This window comes from Anas platyrhynchos, chromosome 2, assembly GCF_047663525.1.
Source record: "Anas platyrhynchos isolate ZD024472 breed Pekin duck chromosome 2, IASCAAS_PekinDuck_T2T, whole genome shotgun sequence".
NCBI lineage: Eukaryota > Metazoa > Chordata > Aves > Anseriformes > Anatidae > Anas > Anas platyrhynchos.
Window position 1 is genome coordinate 24,928,728 of NC_092588.1, and position 27,685 is coordinate 24,956,412.

Below are 27,685 nucleotides of genomic sequence, written 5' to 3' on the forward strand. Positions count from 1 at the left end.
TTTTTTAAACTCAAGGTAACAAGCATTTGGTAATGTTAATAACCTATGCAGTGGGGGAAAAAAGTATGGTTAGAATTTATCTAATGGTTTTTAGAATGGTGATGATTAACTTCGGTGTCTCGGTGTCTCTGGGTAGGCTTCCATCTTTAATAGATGTAATATAGTAAATGCTGTTTGTTACAGTTTCTGTTGGTGTTACAAATCATTGATTTCCTTAGTAAGTTATTTAGGAATAATGTCTTTTTTTTTTTTTTTCTTCTGGTACTGACAGTGATTTTCAAATTGAAAACAATGGGTAGAAAAGATGCCTCTACAGCAAGGACTCCTGTTGACCAATACAGGAAACAAATAGGTAAGAGATCTGAAGAAAACTTTGTGTGCTTAAAAAAACCTCTGTTTTGTGCAGGTAGACTAGTTGGTTTAACAAAATGTATTATTTTTCCTCAAAAGCTTTGTGTTGCTTAAAATAAGTGGTGCAAAATAATGGACACTCCAAGAAAACATATGTTATATGCTGTTGACTAATTCATTCAGCAAAACCTTTTATACAGACTCTGTTTTGTGTAACTTAAAAAATCCACTTTCTGTATTTAGGAATGGTAGTGAAAGGCTGCAGTTAGGTGGCTACGTGATGTTTTTGAACTGTTCAAACTTTCATTATTTTTCTGTTTGTCTCCAGTTTGAAATATGGAAATTTGTAAAAGATTATACTGTTTACAATTTTTGATATGCTGAATGATACAGACCTTTACATGGTATAACTACATTTATTTTCACATTACTGGAATACTTTTAACATTTTAGTAAGTTCTTTTCTTTTTTTTTTTTTTTTTTTTCTTGTTGCTACCCATTGTAAATGTAGGTAACCTGTATGCAAAGTATTCATGCACAGACACATACACTCACACAGATACACACAGAGCAGACACAAATCCCTATTTCATAGCTTATATGCGAAGGTAAGTGACTAATTTTTGGAATCCATATATAAGGCGTCTGTCTCTCTAGGTGTAAAATATTATTATAAAACAGATACAATATTTTAAAAGTACATATATAAAGTGAAGTAATTTAACTTAGTTATTTAAGTAAATGATTTTGTTTCACAGTTGCTAAGCACCCACATCTGTGTTTAAATATGCGGAAAAACAGCAAGTGTCTGGGAAGAAAAGGCTGTTTATAATGCACATTCTCATGGTGAAAGAGCTAAGGTTATGTGAACAATTGTAATTTTAGTGTGCCTTAATTTTTTTAGCGCTACCTTAACATTTTAATATAATTATTTTAATGGGCTTTTCTGCATTTAAAGTTGAAAGTAAGGGACTATTTTATTTAATTTTTTTAAACTAGCTACAGAATGCTCTGTGTTTCCTGTTCCTGGGCAGTCAGTGTGGCAGACTTCCTTGGTTAGCTCTCTGAGATAGTTAGAAATATGGTTGAAAATCTCCAAGTACACTTACAGATGGGAAGCAAATATACTGAAAATGTTCAGATGGTCTCTGTGCTTTCATGCAATTTAGAAAACCCTGCAAGGAAACTATTGCCTAGGAGAAGATGACACCTCAAATACTTCACCAGAGTGAGTTAGGTAAGAAGTAGAAACCCCTCAGCATATCTTCAAGACAATACCTCCCATGGGACTGGGTGTCTAGAGAGGCTTATTGCATCAGCTTTCTGACATCATCTCTGCATGGTTTTTGTTGTGGTCAGTGCTTTACCAGCTACCTCTTTCAGGGCTGCTTTTCTTCCTCTTGTGAACACCTTCAAGTGACTATTGGAGTTGTGTTTTTTGAAGTCCTCTGCATGGTAGAAGAGGCTAGGGATCTTGAGAGGGCTTCTCAGCATGGCAGGGCTCTGGTACGTGAAGTTTCTTTCCTTTCAGCAGGAAATTCTTCTGCCCAGGCTCTGCCTTCAGCAGCATCCTCCTGGGACCAGGCTGGACCACTGGAGGACCAGTGAGAAGGTAAAGCTGCCACTAAGTATGGGACTTGCAAAATGACCTCACACTTCAAAGCTTTAGCTATTTCTTGCACGCTAACGCCACTCGGCACCGTGGTTGCATGTCTCACACCTGTGTGCCAGGACTGATCCGCAGTGACTTGAGCAGGGAAGAGGACGCTGTGTTGTAGTAAGGAGGCAAGAGAATGTACACGGGGGCCCATCTTTCAGAGGGATACTGTTATGTAACTGGCTCTCCTGTTTCGGGCTAGGTTTGTACAGCATGTTGTCTGAACAATTTGGCACCTTCCCTGTTATACGATGCAGCACCGTGATCTATTGGGTACTGCAAAGTGCAGTGTCTGAGGGGTCTCATAATAAGCTCATTTTCCTTAGAAGTGACGCATTGCTCTTAGCTTGGCAAAGGCAAGTGTTAAAAATTATTGTAGGGAAGAATCTCACACTGGCAGGCAAATAAACTATATAATGTATGAGGTGTTTTTCTGTCTCCAGTTTCTGTGATTGTATTATTCCTTAGAGGACAGAGAGCAAGAACTGAAATAGACTATCCATTGCCTTTTGCTCTGATTATATTTTTTTCATCTCCCACTCTGGTTGTTCACTAATACAACCGCAGAGTTTGCCAATGGAAATTAGCTCGTTGCTCTCACCACTGAACTTAATGAATGTAACAGGGGGGAGCTGAAAATTTATGGGTAGGGTTTTATACTTTAATGTTGCAAGTGTGTTTGAGTTTTACATATAGGCAGTTTAGGCTAGCTTCAGGCCTGGTAACTGAACTTAGTGGAGCTAACCCTCTATTCTCCTTATGCTCCCAAGGTCTATTAGTACAATAAATGCAAACCTGGTCCAATAAACAGATTTTCTGACTATGATGAGTATGGAAGACTGTTTTTTTTGTTTTGGTGTGGTTTTGTTTTTTACTACATGATTTATTTATTTTTTTTATACAAGTGATGATAACTCATCTGTTTGTCACAGAATCAAAGAATGTTTGAGGTTTGCAGAGGCCTCTGGTTGTCACCTGGTTTAACCCCCTTCTCAAGCAGGGCCACCCAGAGCAGATTGCCTATCACCATGTCCAGGTGGCTTTTGAGTATCTGCAGGAATGGGGACTCCACAATCTGTCTGAGCTACCTGTTCCTGAGTTCGACTACTCTTAATGTAAAGAGTGTTTTTCTTATATTTGAATGAAACTTCCTGTGTTCCAGTTTGTGTCCATTACCTCTTGTCCTGTCACTGCATAGCACTGAAAAGAGCCTGGTTCTGTCCTCATTGCACCCTCCCTTTAGGTATTTATATACACTAATGAGATCCCACTGAGCCTTCTCTTCTTTAGGCTGAACAGTCCTAGCTCTCTCAGCCTTTCCTGGTAGGAGAGATGCTCCAGTCTCTTAATTTTAATTCCGTTTAATCTGTTTCTTCATGACCTGATTTCATTGAGATACTTATTAAAAATCATAAAAGAAGAATTTCAATTTTCTCTTAAAATCTAGTCTTCATATAATCCTAGATTTGGCAGCTTAGATACCTTTGCAGGGATGCATTAGTGTGAGGCAGCTTAGTAGAAGACCCTTCAGCTCACCAAACACTGTCACTCTCCAGGACTGTGTAGCTTCTGGGAGGTCGTTCTTGTCTGTGGGAAAAGAGAGACAGAAGGATCATGTGTTTTGGAGATGGATTGCCTTTCCTGGATAGGTTATAATCTAGAAACAGTGGGCAAGGGGATACTGCATGGGGCCTGTCTCTAAAAACTTAATTTATCAAGTCCCTTTACAGTTTTAAAGCCATGTGTGAATGATCGCTATTCTTTGTCTCCAGGTGTTCAGCATGTATGGGTTCTTGAAAATATTGTGATGTCTGCTGGCTGAACAGCTATCTTTTGCTGACTAATGGCATGGTGTTATTTTTTAGCTCATGATTTACTGTTCCCTAGCCATGCTGAATAGAAGGTAGCCAGATTGAAACATTCTTAGTACCTTTTTTTGGATGGAAAATGCAGTCTTCAAAGAACAACATGTCACAAAGTCATGTCAACTTCAACACAATTTTCAATTAGGATTTTAGTGGAGTAATTTGAACTAAAAGCAGATTTTTAATTTCATTTTGTTCCAAGCTTTCTGTTTTGTTCTGAGTTTCCATACGGCACACCACATGCTTGCCCTATGCCATGGTTTAAGTTCATGTTGATCGCTTCAGTTCATTCTTCTTTTTCTCTCCTTCACAAGTGAGGGATCGCTTGTGTTTTGTTTGCTGCTGTGCCATTAGCAGTTGCTTTTTGCTTTTAGAGGGTTCCCCCAGAATAAAGACTGATATTGCTTTTCTGCGTCAGCTGGCTTCCAGCCACCTCTCTGCCACCAGCCAAACTTTGTCTGTAGTGCTTGCAAGTGCACCAGTATCCAACAGCGGCACTGCCTTTCCTGCAGGGAGTAAAGGGAAGTTTTTGCTTATCAGACCAAACTAGCACTGGCTGCTTGAAGACTCCCCAAGTGAGGAAGCGGACGGCAGCAGCAGCCTTTTCAAACTGACTTGGACAGTGCCTGGAGAAGGAGGAGAGGAAGAAGGACAACGCCATGGGAGTTTGTCTGTGCTCAAGCCCCTCCAGCAGCCCACACTGTAAGGGAAGCATGAAGAAGAGTGATTTTATTCAACTGTCTCTCCCATACACAAATTTATACCTGAGCATGCACAACGTACACCCCCACGATGCAGCAGCAGACAAGGCGCTCCTCTGCGTAGCATTTATTTATCACTGCTGCTGTTTGTGCTGCTGTGCTTAATTTGCTGGGATCAGAGGAGAGGTGTGAGGAAGCATGCATCTTCCCGCATCTACGTAGCTTTGCTTCACAAATGCTGTGAAAATAGCAACAGGTTTTGCACCATATTTGCTTTGTTTACTGTTATGTGCGTTTTAAGTTCCCAGAACAATTCCACATGTATATTTTCCATCCCTCTTCATCTGGTGTGTCACTTGCTCAGCATAGGAGCCGCAGGATTTGTGGGTAGTGTTCATGACTCGTGTGATTGCGGGATCCTAAGCAGGCATACTGAGAGGATTATAGTATAACTAAAACCTGGTCTACAAATCAGGAATAGACATACTTTTGGCTCACATTACTATTGTGTTGCTGTAACATAATTTTTCATGAGGAGAGGTTGTTTGCCAATCATTCAACTTCCAAGTTGTAGACTCAAAGGTCTGCTTATTGTCTGCTCCGAGTCCTTGGACTCGCTGGCTTGATCCTGCATGTCTGTAACACGTGTAGGCACAGCTCTGGGGTAAGCCAGGCTCTGTGCGGCCCCTGGGGAGGAGTGAAAGTTATGAATGAAAATAAATTCTCTTTTTGTCTTGGAAAGCACAAGGTGCTAGGCCAAGCATGGTGGTGCTCACTGGTGTAACACACACGCAGCCATGCAGAAGCAAAGGGGACTGAGTGGGAGTCCTGGAGACCCTGGTGTGGAGAGAGGGCCGTCAGCCTGAACAACTACAGCTCTGTGGGTGAAGTGGCCCCTTTTCTACAACTCCTGAGTGCGGGGAGCTGGAGAATTGTCCAAAATAAGGCACCTCCTCCTAGTGTCAGGGGTTACATTCCTGATGAGATGGAGAAGAGCTTGTGTGGCTGCGTGAGCTCCTTGGGCAAGGCCGGGCTCAGTGGCCTCCCGGCCTCCAGCACAGAGTACCTCAGCTGGGTGACCACAAAGGGGACCAGCCTCCCCAGCCAGGAGAGCTTTGTGCACTGATATCTTCACTGATGATATGAAGGAATAGGTCATGGAGAGAGGGATGAGCAGAACATGACTAGCAGCAGCATGGACATCTCCGGAGTTCCCACCTCCAGCCACCAGCTCAGTCCTGAGCATGGACCTATTGCCTCCTTGTCTCCAGAAGGAAGCCCTTCTCATGGCAGTGTGCCACATCCAATTGCCCTGCAGTTAAAAACAACCCCTTTACTGTCTACCACCTCACCTGTTTTGTTGTTTTCCATTATTGTTCATTTTCTTCTTTTTTTTTTTTTTTGTGGAGTTAATGTTCCTCTGCTTTTCTTATCCTGAATGGTGCCATACGTACTCAAATTTAATTGTCTTTATTTTCAGCTCAGAAAAACTGTTATGTTTTGATATTTTCTTCTGAAATACGTTACATACTTTGAAGTGAAATGTGATTTTTTTTTGTTTTGTTTTGGATCAGGATATGTTTGTTGTCAGCATCAAAATTTTAGATTTCATCTCTGAAACAACACCAACAGCAGCAAAAAATATGTTTGGACTGAATTTGTACTGAAAATTTCAAAATCACACCATTTATCGCAAAACAGTAATTCCTGTATCTTTTGTCTGCTAAGAGAAGGCACAGCACCAGAAGGCAGTATTTTCATCATTGAGATTGCTGTCCCTTGTGACAAGCAAATATTTACCAGGACTGATGTCAATGGAGTGAAATTCTCCAACCTACTTTTTTTAATAGTCTTTTTTTTTTTTTCCCATATTTGGTATCAGTCAGCTATTTATTAGGGGAAAGATGGGAAGGGGAAAAGTACTGAAACAAATACCTGCTGTTCCGACTAATTTTAAGTCGAGATAAAAAACGAAGGGACCTCTCCTAGTATTTATTTTGGGGCAGAAAAACAAACCAATAAATAGATAGGACTTTTTTATACAGATGTAACTCTAATCTCTTGAATTTTAAAATAAAAAGATTCTATTAAGCACATAATAAAGAGAAGTGGAGGGGAGAGAAAAAAGACCACTCCTTTTGCTATTACATGAGAGTGTCATCAAGTTTTGCAATCTTCTCCTATGCTGAGTTTCATACTTTCTGCTGATGTGCCATGCATACCACGTGTAGTCGTTCTTTTGTCTGGGAGATGGTGCCATGGAGAATGAATTTCTTTGTCACAAAAACTGAGCTATATCTTTTGGCCAGTGATTGCTGCTTTAATTTCAATTTTATGCCAGTGGCATCACTTCTTGGAAACTAAAGAGCAGCTGAGGGAAACAGTGCTATGAAGTGAAATCTAGGCTAGATGTCCTAATGCAATCCTCATTTTTCATCAATCGGGATGTTTTTAAATGCGTTCTGTGAAGACTGATGATGGATTTTAAGCACGTATGGTATGTGCTCACTTACTTTTTTAAGTCCAAAGCAGTAAAGCTGTATTTTATTGCCTTGGCTGAGAGCGTAGAAGGTGATGGTAGGTCTGGATATGTACTTGTGTTTGTGTGGGTATTACTGAGCAGGAATGGGAGGGGAATGCCATGTGCTGTGGAGAATGATGGTAAGGAGGAAGATGGGGAATCACAGAATCACAGAACGGTTTGGGTTGGAAGCGACCTTAAAGCCCACCCAGTTCCAGACCCTGCCATGGGCAGGGACACCTCCCACCAGCCCAGGTTGCCCAAAGCCCCATCCAGCCTGGCCTTGAGCACCTCCAGGGATGGGGCATCCACAGCTTCTCTGGGCAGCCTGTGCCAGGGCCTCACCACCCTCTGAGTGAATAATTTCTTCCCTATACCTAACCTAAATCTCCCCTCTTTTAGTTTAAAGCCATTCCCCCTTGCCCTATCCCTATGCACCCTGACAAAGAGTCCCTCCCCAGCTTTCCTGCAGGCTCCCTTTAGGTACTGGAAGGCTGCTGTAAGGTCTGCCTCTCTTCTCCAGGCTGAACAACCCCAGCTCCCTCAGCCTGTCTTCACAGGAGAATCCAACTCCCTTGGCTTCCATCCCTTCTCCACAGTAAATCCCTGTTGTTTCTTTGAACTTGTTTGATTATGCTACTTCTACTATACGTTTATACTACACATGTTTAGTACTTTTATACAGATGGAGGCTCATAGTCTGCTCTTATTTTAAGCTCATCAACAACATCCCCATTTCACTGAGTGGTGTCGCTATGAATTTTTTTATAGGTGTAAATGACAGTGAAATTTGGCTCACTGTTTCCAATTGCTGAGCTGCGTTTCAGTATGGTGTTATTTCCCACTTGCAGTTCCTGTAAGGTAGTTGGTGTCTACAGGGTTCTTGCAATGATACATATTTGTGCTTGTGCTTTCTCTGAGCTGCCTGATCCATTCTTCAGCGGATTCATTTTTGCAGTCAAAAATCATCCTAAAACAACCTCTTTGCATCTTATCCAAAATACATAAAATTTTTGCTGTAGACACATAAGCATGTATATATTACATTTAGAGGCAGAGCAGTTTAACAATTTTAGAAATTCTTGTATCAGCCTTTGAAAATCTTATCTCATATGCATGAAGGGTAGACTTCAAAGTACTCACATCTGAATGTGAATCTGTAAATCTAACTTCAGACACATTTCTTAAAAAAATCTCAGACATCATTTTTCTATGTATACAGTATTTATATTTATTCATTCGCTGCTTGTGTTCCATGTGCTTATACTTGTAAGTAATAATATTTCAATATAAATGCAAGGAGACTTGAGCAACGAATTACATATCTGATTTCCTCTTTTTTTTTTTTATCATCAGACAGCAATGCAGAAGGTATAAAAATGAAATGGTCAGTGCATACTTCCACAGATGCTCTTGCTATATGCTTAAGATGAACATAATGCATATCTGTAGCCATATGTCTTCAGTTACAATGCTACAAGATGTTGAGCTATTTATTTGGTGTTGTTAGGTTTTGCCCAGCCATTGTCCCCCAGTGGAGTGTGGCACTCCATTAAATCTGTGCTGCTCCCTCAGTGTCTGGGCTAGCAGAAATGAAGACAGCAAGGAGGCTGGTGAGCTTTGCAGGGGCCACTAAGCAAAAGGGAACACATACAATCCCCTTGGTTCAATTCTCTTCATTTCAAGAGGTTTAACTGGAGGGGCTTTTGTATTTCATACTTCAGGACGTGACCAGTTCAGCAGGAATCACACCTATTTATGGCCATAAAAAAATGTGTTAGGTGTCTGTGTTCTGGGTAAGCATGACCACAGAACAGCCATCTGGCTTCTGCAGGATGAATTTGTAATGGATTTTTACATATTGGTGATGGTTGTCATGTGGTCCATTAATTGCATGTTGACAGGGATTTCTGTAACTTATTTGCATTGAAATATTTTTTTTCAGTGGAGGCATTTTCTTCTATAATGTCTTATTTTGGAAGAAGTTAGGAACTGGCTTCATTGTGGTTTACAAGGTCTTGAACTATTTATGGGATTGCCTGCTGAGTCTTAAATATAACTTTCAGGCTTTGGGTGTTGGATGGGAAGTGAAATAGCAGGAGAAGCATCTTGGTGAGCTCAAAATGCTAGAATGAAAATATAGAAAGGCAATTGCTTAATTTGAATTGGAATTACAGAAATTGCAAGCATGATTCGACTGACATTTGCTTTTACTTGATGGTTAAGGCTGATCAAAACTATGCACTATTGAAAATATTCACATAGGCGGGGTTATTTTGAGATGTTTCAGTTGTGTCGCTGTTGGATCAGTACAGCACAGCACCATGAAGGGAACAAAAGAGCAATTTTGGAAAAAGGGAACAATGTGAAGTGGAATGTAGGTTCTATACCAGTACTCTGCTCTGATTGAGTGCTCTGATTGCAGTTAATAAATTTACAGATAATATAAGGCAAGTCACTGATCTATCTAGTATCTGAAATATTTTACTTCAAGTCTTTTTCTTGTAATCACCTCAGCTATGTAACATTGGACTGACTGAGTGGATTTTGCTCTGCAAAGCTATTGTTCTAAAATAACTTATATATTAAATGATAATATCCTCAAGAGTTTTGACTGTCTGTTAAATATGAAGGGTAGAAAAAGGCTACCTTTGCCTTAGTTTACATTCTGTGAATGTCTTATCTTTTTTAGCCATGTCTGCATTGATGCTATAAGATTTGTAGCAGTACTGACAACCTGAATCAGGACTTCTGATTTTTCAGTAACAAAATAACATTGAATTTAGAATACATGTTTAATTGTTTTGAATTAATTTTCCTGTGGTATTTTAACCAAATACCTGTGAATACGTTTCTTGTTTGTTAGAACTGGGGTTTGAATGATCTAGGATGTAATAGGTAACGGGATGTGACACAGCTCATCACTAAATCACTTGCTCAGGTTCAGCCTAGGTGATAGTCATGGGAAGATGGTAACTGCCTGGCAGATGTTGGGTGGCATTTATGATGCAATGTTTGTGCATTCAGTTCCTAGCGGAGAAGTGTTGAAAAACATCATTATTTGTTGGCAGTCAAAACAGCGAGGAGCTGGATAATGAACTAGCATATGGAAGGAAACAGTGTCTCAGCATTAGACATGGTCCCTTCAGCTCAAGGTTATGGCATACTGATGAGAGTGGCCCAGATTCACTGAAGCTGTTGCAAGACTGAATTCAGAGGGTGTGTTAAATCCTTCAGCTTTGGGCCCCTTGAGCATTGTGCACGTGCTGACCTGCCTCGTAGCAGCGCTAATCGTGCAGAGAAGAGCAATGAAGCTGGTGAAAGGACTGGAAAACAAGAGTTATGTGGAGTGGCTGTGGGAGCTGGAGTTGTTTAGCTGGGAGAAGAGGAAGCTGAGGGGACACCTCATCCCTCTCTGCAACTGCACGGATTGAGGTCGCAGCAAGGAAGGTGAGGGTCTCTTTTCTCAGGTGACAGGATGTGAGAAAGCAGTCTCAAGTTGCACCAGGGGAGGCTTAGGTTGGACATTTGAAAGGATTTCTTCATGGAGAGGGTGGTCAAGTATGGGAACAGGCTGCCAGGGAAGTGGTGGAGTCCTCATCCCTGGAGGTATTTAAGAGACATGGACATAGCACTGAGGGACAAGGGTTAGAGGTGGGACTTGGCAGGTCTGGATGATGGTTGGAATTAATGATTGTGAAGGTCTTTTCCAACCTAGATGATTCTGTGATTCTAATTAACTCGGCCACGATGCCGCGCAGTGTGGCACTGCATCACCTAGCTTAAAAATGGCTTTTACCTAGCCAATTCAGAGCGTGGGCTGGATGAGTGTGCATTTGTGTAGGCCTTGCCTGAGGGATTTTCGGTCAATGTCACTGAAGAGCTGGAAGGAGTTAAGGTAGAATCTAAGTAGGAGTTTTGGAGGTATTGAGTGAAGAGGTATAAGAATAATCTCTAGGTTTTTATTCTAAAAGGTGAAAAGTCTGAATTTGGGCTGTTGTTTTATGTCTGCACGTGAAAGTTAAGCCTGGGACTGCTTTCTGGCACAGAGGCTAACTACCATCAAACGCCCCTGACCATACTGTTAAACTCTTTATCCCTAAAACAGAGTGGCTGCATGCAGACTGCTTCCTGGAAGTTGCTCCAGGCCCATATTAACTCTTGCACCATGTGTGGGAATTGCCTGGCAGCTGCTTACCTTGGGCACAAACTGCATCAGGGACTGTGCTAGCTACTGGATAGTGCAGAGAGTTCAATCCCAGCTCCTAGTGGCATTGTATAATATGCACTACACCTGCAAACAGATAGCCGGAGGGTGCAGTTTGACATTACAAAGTGACCTTTAGCAACACCCACCTAAGGCACTTGAATCTTGCTACTTGCTCCTGTCCCCATCTCACAGTGTACACTACACCATCATTTGTGATGGCACAGCTGTTTGTGTGCTGTTTTGACCCAGCTTGAAGAAAAAGATGTGCTGGGCAGTTGAATCAATTCCCTTATCAGCTTCATCATCTGGCTGCGTGCAGCTGAGCTCATATGTATTGAAGAGCAGGATGGCACGCTGCAGGGACTGAGACATGTGCCAGAACCCAGGCCAACAAGTGCCATAAGCTGGTATTGCTGTTGAATGTATTGTAAAGCCAAACTACATCTCGAGTCAGTCTATAGAGAGCCTTTATTGCATCTAACACGCAGATTGGACAGATTAGGAGGCAGTGTGAGAAGGATTAGCTTCCTATGTAGGCTTTACTTGATGTCCTTGGAATCACTTTTGATTTCAGTTGGGTGATGTCTGTGGGTCAGATCTTGATGAATTATATCGTGAATAACAAATACCATCATTTAAGTCCATCTATTTTGGGAGATTATTTTGTACTCTCTACAGAGAACAACGACATTGTCTTTCATATGTGTGGAAGGCACAACCAAACCTAAATGTGTTTCTTTTTTGGCACAGCCTTTTTCATTATGGTCAAGTATAGTACTGTGTATTGTGCCTACCAAAGATTAGAAAGAAACAGAATTAAATGATTAGTGAGATTATCTCTGAATAAATACTTCAGAGAAGAAATACTTCCAGAAAAGCTAGACTGCAGTCCTCTGTGTCTTTTCTGGAAAAGATGGGAACAGTGCAAACTAGAATGAAGTGTACAGGGAGAAACATTGAATAAATTGCAAATCAAATAGAACTGAAGGTACAATCCTTAGCATACTTCACAGTGTGAAGTGTCTCAGAAAATCAGCCTGTTAAGTACAATACCAGATGGAAATGATTGGTAGAGGTACAAGAAAATCAGACTCCTGTCTGCAGCACAGGAGGCTCTGTGTATCTTGATAGGGAGCTTGGAAAACCACAGACCCCGTAGCATATATTCTGTGGAAGATTTTCTGCCCAAATGGCTTAATGGAAAAAGCAAATATGATCTGTTGTGTTTGTGGAGAGAAAACCATTAAATTCTAATGAGTAATCATCATGAAAGGGACAGAGAGGGAAGTGCTTTTACATACTCTTCAGAGAGGGAGAATAAAATGTTTCACTGTGAACTAAAGCAAAAAAAAAATTAGTTCATGAAGGATCATTTTCCCCATCTTTGTCATTCCCCCAGTGCAAAAAGAGAAATTGAAATGCATAGTTCAGTGTTAACTTTTTTGCTTTATATAGCTACGTTTTAGGCAATTTTTAGTCTAAATAGAAGCACTTCCAACAGTCAAGAAGCTGTGGCTGGAAGGTTGGATTTTATTCTGGTGGAGGTTTGGGACAGGTATTGAACTACTGAACTGAGCAAAGTTATTTCAGAAGCTCATCCTTTTAACCAGGAGCAAAATCCAATCCATAAGTGCGAAGATAAAAAATGAATAACTCTTAGACAGTGGCAGGGCTTCTGTTGCTTTAGGATTTTATTGTCTCTTGTCAAAATAGTATCAAAGAACTGTGCGCGTTGCTAAGTGGGTAACAATTCTGGAAAAGTTTCACTATAAAGGAGGCTAAACACTGGTAGGGGTTGCCTGGAGAAGTGGAATTTCCGTCTTTGGAGACTTTTTGGCATATGTGAAGACCTAATCCACGTGATCTAACTTTGAGGTTAGCCTGGCTTTGAACAGTGGGGTGCAGCAGGTAGCCTCCAGAGGTCCCTTCCAGCCTGAATTATTCTGACCTACTCTCTGATTATTTGCTTCTGAAATGCAGGGTGTATTTACTTAGAATGGTACTGGCATAATGATTAGGATAGGATAGGATAGGATAGGATAGGATAGGATAGGATAGGATAGGATAGGATAGGATAGGATAGGATAGGATAGGATAGGAGCCTTTGTTTCCAATGATCACCCAAAATATAGTCATAAAACAGTGTGTTTTATCATTGTGTGTATTGAATGTAGAGACAAGAAATATTAAAGCTATTGGATAAGGTGACGGTGCGTATGAAGTACTGATTACTGTTTTGCTCTTCAGTGAATTGAAAGAGAGATGCTGAAAGAACTATTAGTATGACCAAGAAAATAAAAACAATTTTGAAGTTAATTTGTTTAGGCCAGCCAAACACAAGCTAAGACAAACGTGTTTGCTCTTAGTTAATGTTTTAGGAGTGAACACTAGGGAAAAACAGCAGTCCATATGCACCCAGTCTGTAACTGTATTTAAATTGTCCATAAAGAGACACATTTGGAAAACAGACGGTGATTTCTTACCAATAGGAGACTAAGGTTCTTGAGTGATGTCCTGCCTGTAATTTAGAGAAGAGAAAAGCTCTAGATTGCTTTCGAACTGATAGTTTCCTATGATCAGTTTTGAACCAAACTGAATGATATGGGTGCCTTCACTAACAGAATACTGGATTTCAGTAGTTCACAAAGTCCTTTCTAGTCATATGTTCCATATGGACAAAGTTTCACTGTGAAGTGGAGCAGCTTTCCAAGATATTTATAGCTAGAAAATGCATTTGGAAGGATTGCCATAACTTTCTGCCTGTAGTTTTACTTGCGGAAAAATTAATACTGGGTGTTTTCACCAAAATCAAAATTTAAGGAGAACTGAAAAGATCATGTTGAATTTCACACGCTTTTTTCTTCTTGTTGAAGTGAAGATGAAATTCATACTGAAAGTCTGGGATGGAAGGAGAGAGATATAAGGAAAAGGGTACATGTCTGTAGTCGTGTTACATTTTGTTTTTCAGTGCTTGTACTCTCAACGTAGTATGGTAAAACTTTCAAAGCATTTCCGTAGCATCATCTCTCCTGGTTTTTGTTTGGTTGTTCTTGTTTTGTTTTGATAAGCTGCTAGGTACATTTGATATTGTTGCTTTTCTTTATATTTTATTTTATAGAAGGACAGTACTGAGGAAGAGAAAGAGAGAGAGAGAGAGAGAGAGAGAGAAAGTCTATTAGTAATTAGAGTATACGATTTCTTGGGGAATCCCAAGATACGTCTTTGATGAGACTTTTCTGTTATCCCTTGGCCTTAGCTGTTGTGGGATGTCCTGCTGGCAGGAATAGGATGTGATTCAGGCATTCTCGTCATAAAAAATGTCAATGGGAAACAAAACAAAAGGTTCATACCAAATACTTCTAGTAAATACTTCATCTCCAAGGGGACAGAAAAGACAAGCACACAGCATTTGTAGGTTTTTAAGGAACCCAGGAACATATTTCATTCAGTAAGTAAATAGGAAGAGTTTGGATAGAGTTTATAGCAGGTGCCAAAGGCTATAGAATAAGGGCATGGTAATATGGGCGGTCTGCACTGCATACATCACATAATATATGTGTGTGATAATACACATAATATATGTGTGTGGTAATAATCACATCGTAAAGTGATTTTTTTAGGTAGAATTCTCCTTCAGAAGTAAAACCGTCTACTTATGTATTGAACAGTATATGTAAAATCAGTTGTTTCCCAAGAACAATTTTAGCTTAGCACATTTTAAATTAAATTTATGTGGGTGTGTAGCACTAAACATTGCTGAAATCTTCAGCATAAAAGTGCTGTGATCATGGAACTGGACACTATGATGGGGGAGATTGCAAGAGCTTCATTCCCAGTGTATCTTGCAGTAGGTGGCTATATTGACTGAAGTGGGTTATAGTTAGGGAAATCCCTGGACTAGAAAGTGATCAAGGTACATGCATTTATTTGGACTGTTGGTCAGTAACGTATCAGCTAGGGCTGCTATGTGATGGTGGTGAGGGATGCTGCCCTGGAAGAATGAGGACATTGCTATATGTTTAACCTTGTAAAATCTCGACACTTTTACTACCAAAAAAAGAAGGAAGACTAATCTAGGACTTGAAAGTCTTGTCCAAGGTCATACATAAAACGTGGCTGAGAGAGGAAGAGAGATTTTGGTCCTTGTCTATTATCCTCACCAAAAATGGATTTGTTATCTTCCTCTGGTCCCTTGCCTCACTTGTTGCGTACCATACTCCTTGATCAATGAATCTTATCATCCTTATTTACTTCTCTATGGAGAAGGGGCCTCTGAACGTTATTGTAAAATTGAGTTCTTTATCCAGCTATAGGTTAGGAACAGACAACTTTATGTTAATTCCTTGACTTTTCAGTGCCTGCCTTCATACCTGTTAGTATGTGTATCTGCATTAAAAATACAGGTAGGTGGGGATCTCGGGAATTTTATGTGTTATTTTGAGGGTGGAGGACCAATAAAAAATAAAGCACTGCCACACCACTGAGTGAACTCTCAGTGAGTTCTTTTGCCACACTCTGTAGCCTTTTTATTATAAGAAGAAAAAAAAATGGTTAGAACTTGAACATTAAATTAGCATTGTATTTCTGACACTCCTTTGGATTTTGCATCAAAAGAACTATGAGGCAACTTGATGGAAATCTTCATTTTATGCACCTTTCACTCAAATGTTAGTTGCACTAGTTTTGCTTTAATAATTTAGTGGTCCCTATTATGCATATACAGAATCCCTTTGCCCAATTCTTAGAACTTAGCTTAATCAAATCCACAGGCTTTTCCCTGGATCTATGAAAAATATATTTGTCATAAGGACTGCATTGTTGCTGGAAGTGAAGTCGTGTCTCTTTTCTTCTGAGGAACTGAACTGTTCAAAAACAGGCCATAGGGAGGGTGTGTGGCTTTGTTTTGTTCTGTGTTTCTGTATCAATCTATCTATGAAACAAGACATTCACAAAAGCAATTCACTCTGAGTATGAGACAAACCTCTAGGTTGTGAGGGACTGAAAAATGACTGAAAAAGAAATGCATTGATTGTTTTTTCACTCTGCATGCTATGTATAATAAATATGTCCGTCCTGGTATGTTTAAAGAATCAATCAGAGAGAGGAATGTTAATAGAGAACTGTTCTGGGAGTTTACAAATAACCTCTTTTGTCTGTCTTGAGCAATGCCTGTCCTTTCTGTTGGGAGCACCCTGCCACAGGAAGCGGTGGAGTCTCTGCTGGTGCTGCACGTTCGGACTAACCCCCAGCAGATGCACCTCACCTAGGACCGAATTGCTGGGCTGCACATAACAGTGCGTGGGTGAAATTCTGCGTCCTATATTGCCCATTAGTCCATACTTTGTGACTTTACATGAAGAGATTTCTTCAGCAGAGAAAAAGAGAGGGGGGACGTTACTTAGGACCTTTGTGATCAGACCAATGTCAACAGTAAGTTTGTGAGGAAGCAGGCATAGCTAAAAGTTAATTTTCTGTTTAATTTAGAGCATTTGTGTATGCTTTTAATTCCAGAAACTGAAATTGCTTTGTGCATGGGTTTATAAATATTTAACATGCATTTTTAATGAATAAGAAATTGACTTTAAGGGTCACTAGCAGATTCAGTTACTTTTTCAGGTACTTTTTAATTGTTTCTCATTATATTTTTAAATGTAATTTTAAAATATTAAAAAATAAATTAATATAGGCCAATAGAGAATCATCTCAGATAGATAACGCTCATAAGTGTTTTTCACTTCTATTACACCATTACACCAGGATCTTAGAGTTTTCGATGAGTACCAAAGTCTTGTGAGGAAAAGAGATTTCCCAGGGTTATACAATAATTTTGTGGCAGATTGAGGAATAAAAAGCAGCTCCATGTTTTATCTGCTCTAATAGAATAGTTTTCCAGACTCTAGGCTGTTTTCCTCAGCAGTCACTCCAGCTTTTATGTTTCCTACAAGAGGCAACATACTTAGAAGGTCGTCCTATGGAATTAAGATTTGGAAAAAAAATATGCTGGGAACAGTCCTTTTTTCTTTGAGTAAACTGCCCTCATAGATGCCTTTCATTATTTAAATTGTTTATAATGAAGTCAGGTTCAAAATAAAACCATTACTGAAACGGACTGACTTGATTCATAAAAATATCAACAGAGGGCTGATTCTGGAGATAATGAAATAAAATCAAAAGGTCTCAGATAAACTCATTGCCATCGCTCTGATGGCAATGTGATTGGAAAAAATATGGTGTTTTAGTTAATTGACAAATATATATGCCTGAAGAGGAGGTGTAAAGCCAAGTCTAGCTATTCTTGTTTCTATATTGATGAGTGCAGTGAATGGATATGAGACATTCTCCTCTAAGGTATCAAGTCCAGTCCTGAAGTCTGGATTAAGATGATGTTATTTTACATGTTCTAATACGCTGCATGCACACATGGAGTTCTTCTTCCATGAGCCTTCACAAAGGGGAGAGAAAGATGGAATAGTAAGTCTGGAAAAGTAAAGATAAACGTAAAGGCCAGACAGGCTTCTCTATCTTTTCTTTCTGTAGCAGCAAGCTTTAGTATCTTAATACAAACACAGATCTCATCACTGGCTACAGCCCAGTTGGGCTTTTGAAGGTAAAATTGTGCCTTCTGATGTGCCTTGAAGACATTATTACACCTTTAGTTCTGAGGTCCATAAGCCATTACTCTGGGAGCTCATAAATATGCATTGCCTTTACACTATAAGTAAGCTGCTATTGCTGTCATTCACTTTTAGTTAAGACCTGTCAGGTGATGTTTCTGTTGAAGGAAAGAAGTTTAAATTATGGGTGAACTGAAGATATGTAGTTCTTAGGAGTGCTAAAATTATGAGTGAGTTGGAGAGATTATTCCTTACAAGTAATTTTAGGATCTCAAGGGATAATGGTGATGTATACAAGAGATGTTCCCTTCTCCGCTAATTCCATTAAAAGCCTCTGATTTCTGCATTGCTGGAGTGAGACTCCAGAAACCTGCTTTTCTAACTTACATAATCACTTTCACAGTATCCTGTAACATCCACCTCTGCTAAGGCTGTCAGTGCATTGACTCCTGGAGTGACAGTGATATATAGGTCTGACAAAGCATCCTTTGCAATATGCTTCATTGAAGTGAGAACTGCAAATGCTGACAGTATTACTGCAAACCTTTTACTTAGGCAGAATTAATAAATTACAACTTGTATTTTGGGATGGTCTTGTAACATACAGCTGGTCCAGAATGATATGACTTACTAGTAAGGAATTACTGCATCTTGGCAGACAGCATCCAATTTATTTTCAATTCTGAGAAAAGCATTATCCACTGGATAAGACAGTGGATCAGGAGTTAAGACATTCAGGATCACAGTTGTGCCATTCTTCTGGTGCCTGACCTTATGCAAGTCCCTTCACCCAGACGTCTTTAGTTCCTTCCCCCACTCTGTCCCTTTTTAGATCAAGTGTTGTCTTCAAGTGTTTTTCCTGGCTGTGAGTGTTCGTAGGGTGTCTCTCTCAGGGCTTGCAGCTTCTCCTCTCCTAGGCAAAATCCACGAATCTCATGCTTGGACTAAATCTCTACATTTAATCCTTTACACACAAGTTCTAGCTCCAATTCAGGTATGATTTGGTTCAGAGTTGGAGAGCTTTTCTTTGGCAAGTTGTGACCACCAGAGATTAATTACCAGCGCATTAATCTGAAGCAAAGAACGTTTTTAGTCTTGGTGGCAAAGACACAGGCTAATGTTAAAAAATGTTTTCATCAAGCAGGTGTTAGAAGGAAGTCAGCCTAGCCTCTCCTTAGCTGCACTGTCTCCAAGTCTCTTCCCCTGGCTCATAATGTGACTCTATCAAAGTTCTTTGTTTGCTTCAAGTCTTTTTTGATTCTCCTAAAATCAGATATAGAATTTAATGACAGCTAATGTATTAATACTGGACAAATTCATACTGGCAGGGCCATGGGTGAAGGGGTGATTCCTGATCCACGTGGTACCTCTGTCTCACTGTGATTCTCTGCAGGGACAGGGTGCAATCATTATTTTTGGACACATCAGATAGCAAGGGGTTAACTGTATCAGAGGGGGAGAGAAGCTCTGCTGACCTCCTGGAGCACCACCGACCCTTTATCCAGAAGGTTTAATATTACAGTGCGTGGTGATATTGCGGTGCTTATTCAGCAACCACTGTCGTGAGTGATTCAGTGATGTTGTCTGGCACCAGCATGATATACACCAGAGTAATTGGGAATAAATTTTGCATTACTGGTATTGAAAATGTTTTTTTAGGCAGTGGTTGCTTTGGTCCAGTCATGCGCTCAGAGGTTAAACTTATTGCCAGAGGCATTGTCTGGAAGGGTTTCTTTCTGGTTCAGAGTGTTGAACGGGTTTTCTTCAGTGGAGAAAGAGGAGAGGGGGTATTGGTTTTCTTTGGATCGTGGTCTTAGAGTCATTTGCATGTGTGTTGGTTTTTTTGGGGGGGAAAAATTCGCTGGCAGGGGATCTTTAACTTCTCCTGTGACCTCAGTCACTCATATTCTGTGTAAGGTCAAAAAAATGTAACTTTATCTAAGAAAGTGGGAGAAATTTCTGCCTCTAGTTTTGGGGGTGAGAAGAACAGGGAAGATGTTTTGTGGAGCATCTGTTACATAGATATATTTTATTGTGGGCAGCTGAATTTGGGTGACCTGGTCGTCAGTCTCCACATTTTCCTTTATCCTCTTTAAATACTCTCAGTGGAGAACTGTTCGTAGTCATTTTCTGCCCTCCTGCGTAAGGACGAGCTCACTCTTACTGGAGCTAACCTCTAGTAATTACACAGCCAACATCACAATAACAATCCAACAGATGGGACATATAATATTCATAAATGATCGAACGCAGCTCCCTCATCTTTCACACCCTTCAGGACAGGGACACACGGTGTCTTGTAAGAATCTACAGCGCAACCAGGAGGTAAGTAGCAGCCAATGTGATTTGTCAATCCAATCTGATTTTCTTCTGTGACAGAGTAGCAAATCTTAAGGATGGAGAAAAGGAAGAGGTGCCATATGCCTCGACTTTATCAAGGCGTTTTGACAGTGTATTCTGATAAAAAAAAAGAGATATGTGAATATGAAGCTACTCTAAGATAGGTACCAAATTGTTATGAAAACTCTACTTGGTGGGTATTAATGGCTTAGTGTCTGTTTGTCAAAGTGTAATGAGGGGTCCATAGCGGTCTGTTCTGGACCCAGTATTTTAATTGCAAATGGGATGATGAATTTAGTTTGCAAATTCAGTATGGGAGAAAGTAAAGAGGTAGGAGTAGAAGATTACCTTATACAAAAAAGCAAATAATAAATCAACTGTCCTCCAAGTTTATGATGGATATAACAAAAAGTAATGTTCTAAGAGTTCAGTAAGGAAGATCTAAGTTAGATATTGAACATGAGGAAAACTTCATGACAATGTTTGTGAAGAACTAGAGGAAAAATAGTGAGACTGTGCAGTCTCCATTTTTAAGGACTGTTAGGAGCTGTGTAGACAAACATCCATCGATAATTACTTCATCTTCCTCTGGGGTGAGGACACAAACAAGGTAGCTTCTAAAAATCCCTTCCAGACCTGTTTCTCTGTGATACTGCAGTTACTGTGTTTGCGCTGAACATGGTTGTCGGAAGGTCCTCCAGATACTGAGTGTTGGTGACAATAATGATGACACTCATTTTCTCTTGACTTTGCTACATAGCTTCTATTTGGTAGATCTCCTGTTCAGCTTTTTTACCTATTAGGATAGGCTATGAGTGTGCCTTTGAACAAAATATGTTAAAGAAAGTCTGAGGCTGCAAAGACAGAGATTGCAAAGAACGAAGGAGCACTCGCAGACCTTGCATGGCTCTGGAAGGATCGTGCTGCATGCTGTGTCTGTCTTCCTAGAAAGCTTTGACCATAAGTCTGTAACTCTGTTTCCACTTATTACAAGGTATATCACATTTTCCTCCATTTGCAGCCAGCAAAGTTAATAAAATCGGTGTAAGCCAAGTTGGAGCTGGGCTCAGCCTGTCTCAAAAAAGCAGAAAGCTTCTTTGTGTGCTATGTGGCCCTTACCACACATTGTGCTGCCTTTTTCACACCTCTGATCGTCAAAGAAACCATTGGATAGTTTCCCTTCTCTCCCCAAAATCTAATCAAATGTTTGATAAAAGCATGCTTGTACTCATGTCAATGTTGTTACTTTGCTCCTAAGCAGTCACATTTTTGTTTTGCTTTCCTCAGTTTCAGAATTTATACTAAAACATGGTTGTGTATATGAGAGTGCAAATGCTGGTAGTTGTTCCATAGCAAAGTAATAAAAATGTGCTCAAAACTACATACACACATTAATGCATGTATATATTATGTAAGCGGAGAAGAAAAGAAGTGAAACACTCACCCAGTGACCTGTTTTGAATTAATTATGTTAATTTATTTTTAAGAAAGGTATTTAATGTTTTCATAGTTGTCTGAATGAAAAATGTTAGAGAGATTGTTGGAGAGGTTAATTGGAGAGCTGTCATCATGGGTGTTCAAGATACTCCTTGCTACATGGAGCTATTACTTTTTAATAGCTGTCAGCACACACCTGTTGAGCTTAAGCAAAAGGTTTAAAAAGATTATTTAATTTTGAATGTATAAAAAAAATTGCCCATCAAACTCTGTCTAGTAAACATCAATATTTTTACTGCTGTTCTTCATAACCTTTGTTATGGTCTTACAATTAATTGAAAATATTCTGCAGGTGTTGAAAATAATGAAATTTCATGACTGAATTAACTGATTTAAAGTATTGATTTTTTTTTCTACATTATTGACAACCAGCTTTTTGAAATGTTTTTCTTAAATTTTTATGTATATTTTTGAAAGAGTCCTTATAAAAGTATTTGAATTAGCACCTTTCTATACTTCTTAATCGCCCGTTGTAGTCAATCTATCCCTGGTTGAGATTTTAAATGTAAAGCATTTCATTAATACTGCTTTTCATGGCAACTCTGAGCAAATTCAGAGGGATTTTCTAAGGGATTTTGTTTTCAGTCAGAATATTATATTTAACAAATATTACCAGACTTGCGTTTTGGAATCGGAGAAAGATAACAATAATTAAATGGGTATATTTTGGTATATTTAAGGATGCTTTATATTTTGATTTTATTTTTTATTTTTTTTTAATCTTGCAGACAGCATAGAAGGAACTTATTCATTTTAATGCATCCTTCTTGTTGGCTTAGAGCTGAAATATAGTTGCTTGAAAATTAATTTACCCCTCATGAATGACTGGTTGGATTATCTTTGTAGCATTAAATGTCAACCCTGAGCTCAGAGCACATTGTGTCTACGGTAAAAAGTTGTCCCTGAGCACTTAATGTTGTGTTAAATGATGATGTGTCCTTTGCAAATGTATTATTAGTGTCAAGCTGTTCTGTCTCTCAAGATTGAAAAATGGTCAGTGATTTGAGCTGCCATTAAACCTGAATAAAAAAGAGAGAGGCTGTGGGGGGTTTTCATGCTTTTTCTGAGTACACACATATTCTTGAGTATGTGTAAGACATAACAAAGTGTTTCTGTTAACCTGAGACTCCAAAAACTCTATAATCGCAGCAATTAAAAACAAGAAAACCTCTTTTCTGTTTCTTTGGAAAAGAGTGGTGCTTGAATAGTCTGTGTGACATTGAGACCACAAAAAACTATAGTAAATACTTGAGGGCTTGGTCCTGTTTTCAAGCATATGAACTAGAGTTCTGGCACCAGTTCTCAAAGGTAGATTATAACACCCTAAATGCACCCTTACAGGTAAGTGATTTGCTGTCTGATTTTAACTGAGCTTAGGACAGAATTTTCTTTGGAATATTGTTTTTCTGAGGTTCCCAGACCAATAGTTATTTCCAAATTTGAAGTTGTGGAGTTATAGATGATGCATGCTTATTTAAGACATAGATGTCAGTTATGATTACAGTTTCACAGAGTTTCACTGGATTCAAATTCTGTTACTCATGGAATGCACAGTGACTAGTTTAAGTTCTCTGAAAATCATTTAAGCATATACTTCTGTACGCACATCTTAGATGATAGTTGCATTCATACCTCTGTGGATCTGGATGATTTTATAGAGCACTTGAGAAAACACTTCCTTCCCCATACCAGACACCTAACTTGTTGGCATTAATAAAGGCACTTAAAGAAAAACTCTGCTACTGAGTCCATTTGCAGGAGTTTCAGGGCATATAGGAAAAAAATAAACTTTATTCCATCCCATTAAAAAATAAACTACTGTAAAATTATGGAATTGTTGAGTCAGTTAACTTGCTGTGTTTGCAGCCTATTGAATTCACAGAATCACAGGACAGTTTGGGTTGGAAGATCATCTAATTCCAACACCCCTGCCATGGGCAGGGATACCTCCCACCAGATCAGGCTGCCCAAAGCCCCATCCAACCTGGCCATGTTGAACTGCTCTTCAACCACCACCCCCAGGTCCTTCTCCTCAACCTGTTCTCCACCCGGCCTGTATTTGTGCTTGGGATTGCCCAAGACCAGATGCAGGACCTCCCACTTGGTATTGTTGAGCCTCATGAGGCTCACACAGGCCCACCTCTCAGGCCTGTCCAGGTCCCTCAGGATGGCAGCCCTTTCCCTCCAGCACCACACAGCTTGGTGTCATCAGCAAACTTGCTGAGGGTGCACTCAGTTTCACTGCCCATGTCACCAACAAGGGTGTTAAATAGTGCCAGTCCCAATACCAACCTCTGAGGAACACCACTTGTTACAGATCTCCACCTGGACATTGAGCCATTGACCACAACTCTTTGAGTGTGACCATCCAGCCAATTCCTTACCCACCAAGTGGTCCATCTGTCAAACCCATGTCTCTCCAGTTTAGAGACAAGAATATCATGGGGTACAGTGTCAAATGTCAAGGTGACTTTTGAAGATCTCCAAGCAAAAAGACTCTGCAAACTTTCTGAGCAACCTGTGCCAGTGCTCCGTCACCCACACAGTTAGGAAGTGCTTCCTGACATTGAGACGGAGCCTCCTGTGTTCCAGTTTGTGCCTGTTGCCTCTAGTCCTGCCACTAGGCACGACTGTAAAATGACTGATGGTCCTCATTGTACCCTCCATTCAGGTATTTACAGACAGTGATGAGATTCATCCTGAACCTTCTCGTCTCCAGGCTGAGCACTCCCAGCTCTCTAGGCGTCTCCTTGTAGGAGAGCTGCTCCAGGCTCTTCATCATCTTTGTGGCCCTTTGCTACCCCTGTTACAGTGAGGAAATCAAGGAGCTCCTCAAAGGCAGACTGTGGAAACCCTAAAAAGTCCAGAGGACCATTTTCTTCTGTCCTTGTTCAGTAGGATTTCACAGGAGGGTTCCTGCAACCTTCACTAATTCAAACCAATAATAATGACAATGATTTCTGCTTAACTAGGTGTGCCATTTCACACTTCCAGTTTGACAGTAAAGCTTACCCCAATCTATCTCTAGTTTCTAATTATCTATGTATACATTTTAGTCTGGGTGTCAGCATCAGTTACATTAATGTATTTTAATTAAACTACTACCAATAACTAAAATTTACACAGTAGCTGTAGTGTTGTTATGCTTTAAACAATACTTTAGCATATGAAATGTATTGCTACTATGTAGAAAAAAATCTTACTAATGTTTTGATTATGACTATAATACCGGCACAGAAAGATTCAGGACAGCAGTTTGTTGGTTGCTACAAATTATACTGAAAGTGTTGAAAGGAATTTTAAATCTGTAATGTTGATTAGCAAATTTTACTATCTGTCAGGTTTTTTGGCATGCTGTAAATAACTCATCTTCAAATAATTCGTCTGAGTAATTAAATTTAGATTGCACATTTCTCATTTCAAATATTTTGACTCTTATCTATTTGCTTTTCCATTGTGGCTTAATTGGTGTGGTCTATATAAACGGACAATAAATTTATATACCTTTGTTATAAAGATCAGTCAGTGAATAGAACTTGGTATTCATCCCAGACAGAATTATGATTGAATGTATTTGCAAGATTAAAGCACTGAATTTACTTTTTTCTAATTAAAGGCAATTAAAGATTTGCAGACACAAATAAAAGACAATGAATTGAGGAATAAGTGTAGGAGCAAGTCCATTTGCAGGTGAAAAGAAGTGCCTTTGAAGCAGAACCAGCTGTATTTTCATTGAAAGAATAACAGTTTAGGAAGCTTTTCTGCATGTGCTCGCTTGATAGCATAATGTACTCATAAGCAGCTTACGCAGTACAGTATTCAGAAAATAGCAGTGCATTAATTTTTAAAGTAGCAAATGCAGGCAAAGAGCAGTGCTGCCACATGATGATAATGAAGGTGGATATTGTAAAGTCTACTGAGAGAAAAGAAAGCAGGGAGCTCCTGAAATGTGAACATTTATAAAACAATAACTAGATATTCATATGATAATAAGCTTGGACAGCAGTATCAACAAAGGCCAAAGATGCAGTCCTGTTTCTGCTTAAGCCTGATGAATTGAGAAGCAGAGAGGCAGTCTTTAGTCAGTTATTCGATTCCAGTAATGAGCTATTGTTGGAATGAAAGAGTAAACATCTAGAAGGATCGTGAATCCAATATTTTTTTAAGAAGTTATTATATAAGTTCAGGTTGTATGGTAAATGGCAGCATCTTTACAAAATCTTAGGTGTAGTCCATTTTCTTAACATATAGCGCTCAGCATGCTGCATTCTCAGTCACATGTGTTACAGGGTTTGTTATCTATGCAAAAATATTTATGCATGGTACCTCGTAATGTCACAGGATATCTGCAGAGTTAAAAAAAAAAAAGGTCACTCAGAACTTCATGAACTTATCTAGCTCATAAGTGTTATTTAACTTAAGTTTTGCATTAATTGTGGTGTTTAGTTAAAGAGAATACTGAATGTACCAGATCAGGTCTTCTCTAATCTATTATTAAAATTATTGAATAGGAGATATTTGGGATCTTGTTCTCGAGTGTGAATAGAGAAAAATCACAACATTGCTTGTGAAATCCATAGCATTTTAATCCTAGTTACGTGAGGAGAAACAACTTTGTGCTGCATATTGTATGAATACCTAACATTTGCTCTGAGGGAAACTCTTTGGCATTTTGCACAATACAGCTGTGTTTAGTAGCTGAAAAACTCCCCCATCTTTCACTGTTATCTTTATGCTTTTCTAAGTCTACAGCCAATAGAAGAGTCCATTTCCACTCCTGGAAAGTTTCAAAAAAGGATTTTTAAATGGGTACAACTCTGTTCAGCTGCTACTGAGGTCCTTTTGCCACCCAAGGAGCAGGAAAAAAAATGGGCAGACAAGGACAGGATAAAAGGGGTGGGATGAAGGGTGAGCACTGGAGAGTTTCTGAAGACAACGTCAAGCACTGAAATGGAAAGGTGGATGGTCTTTGCAGCTGTTCTTGGGAGGGACTGGCAAGGCCCAATAGAAGCAGGGAATAGATGGCTGTAGTCAATAAGAAAAATTTCCTTATCATGGACTAGTTCTTTGGCCTTAAAAACTGAAAGAAAGTGATGGATGGACTTCAGAAAAGTTGTAAAGAAAGAAGTTGTGAGTTTATTAAATAAATAAAAATTAAAAAAAAAAGTGAGGTAGGTGTTTTTGTTTTGTTTTGTTTTGTTTTGTTTTAAGAAAAAAAAAAAAGGAAAGCCAGCACTGGAGTTTGAGAGAAGAAATGAAAAATTGATAATAATGATAATGTGAAGAAGTACAAGAGGAAAGGATTTTGCTTAGGTAATACAGAAAGTAGGATTTGGTCTGGAAATTTTCCAAATCTATGTTTTTGGCTTCTTTTCTAGCCCTCCTATGTTCCCTCAGGAAAACTCTGTCTGTCTTGAATAGACATTGGGTAAAGCAGACAAATGAGGCTTTGTCTGATGAGTCCATCTTAACTGGCTTTGACGGTCACTTCCTGGGAAGAAGAAACAGCTTTAGCTGATGACTCTGACAGATAAATGTACAAGACAGCTTGCAGGATGAGGTAGATAAAACTAGAAGAAATCGGGAGTGTGAATATACGTGTTCCAACTGGTTGAAATTGCAGACTCAAAAGAACATAGGGAGCTATTATTATTTATTCCTGCTTGTTTTCCAGGTGGTAATGATCAGCGTTCACGTGGTAGGGGCTTTGCATTTCATAGTTCTTTATAGTCCTGTAGTGCAGATGTCTTTCCCAAGGCCTCAGAAAGTTCAGATGTTTTAAGAGTCTTTTAGTACAATAGCTAAATCTGGTTTTCATTACAAAGGACTTCACAGATGCCCTTTTTAAACTTTTGCACTTCGTGGACTCAGACTGTTTCCCTACCATATATATTTTTTTCCTTTGGCTTTCACCTTTAGCAAGGAGAGT

General features: G+C 39.5%; 1 protein-coding gene across 2 annotated transcripts in view; it reads left to right on the forward strand.

The window, feature by feature from the left end:
- TRIQK (triple QxxK/R motif containing) overlaps positions 1–27,685 on the forward strand; it is a 63,728-nt gene that overhangs the window by 18,612 nt on the left and 17,431 nt on the right. For both annotated transcript variants that reach the window (XM_027452462.3, XM_027452461.3), the window contains exon 2: positions 272–352. In XM_027452462.3, coding sequence (XP_027308263.1) covers positions 292–352 — 61 coding nt within the window. In that variant the 5' untranslated portion in view covers positions 272–291. The remainder of the gene's footprint in view (positions 1–271; positions 353–27,685) is intronic.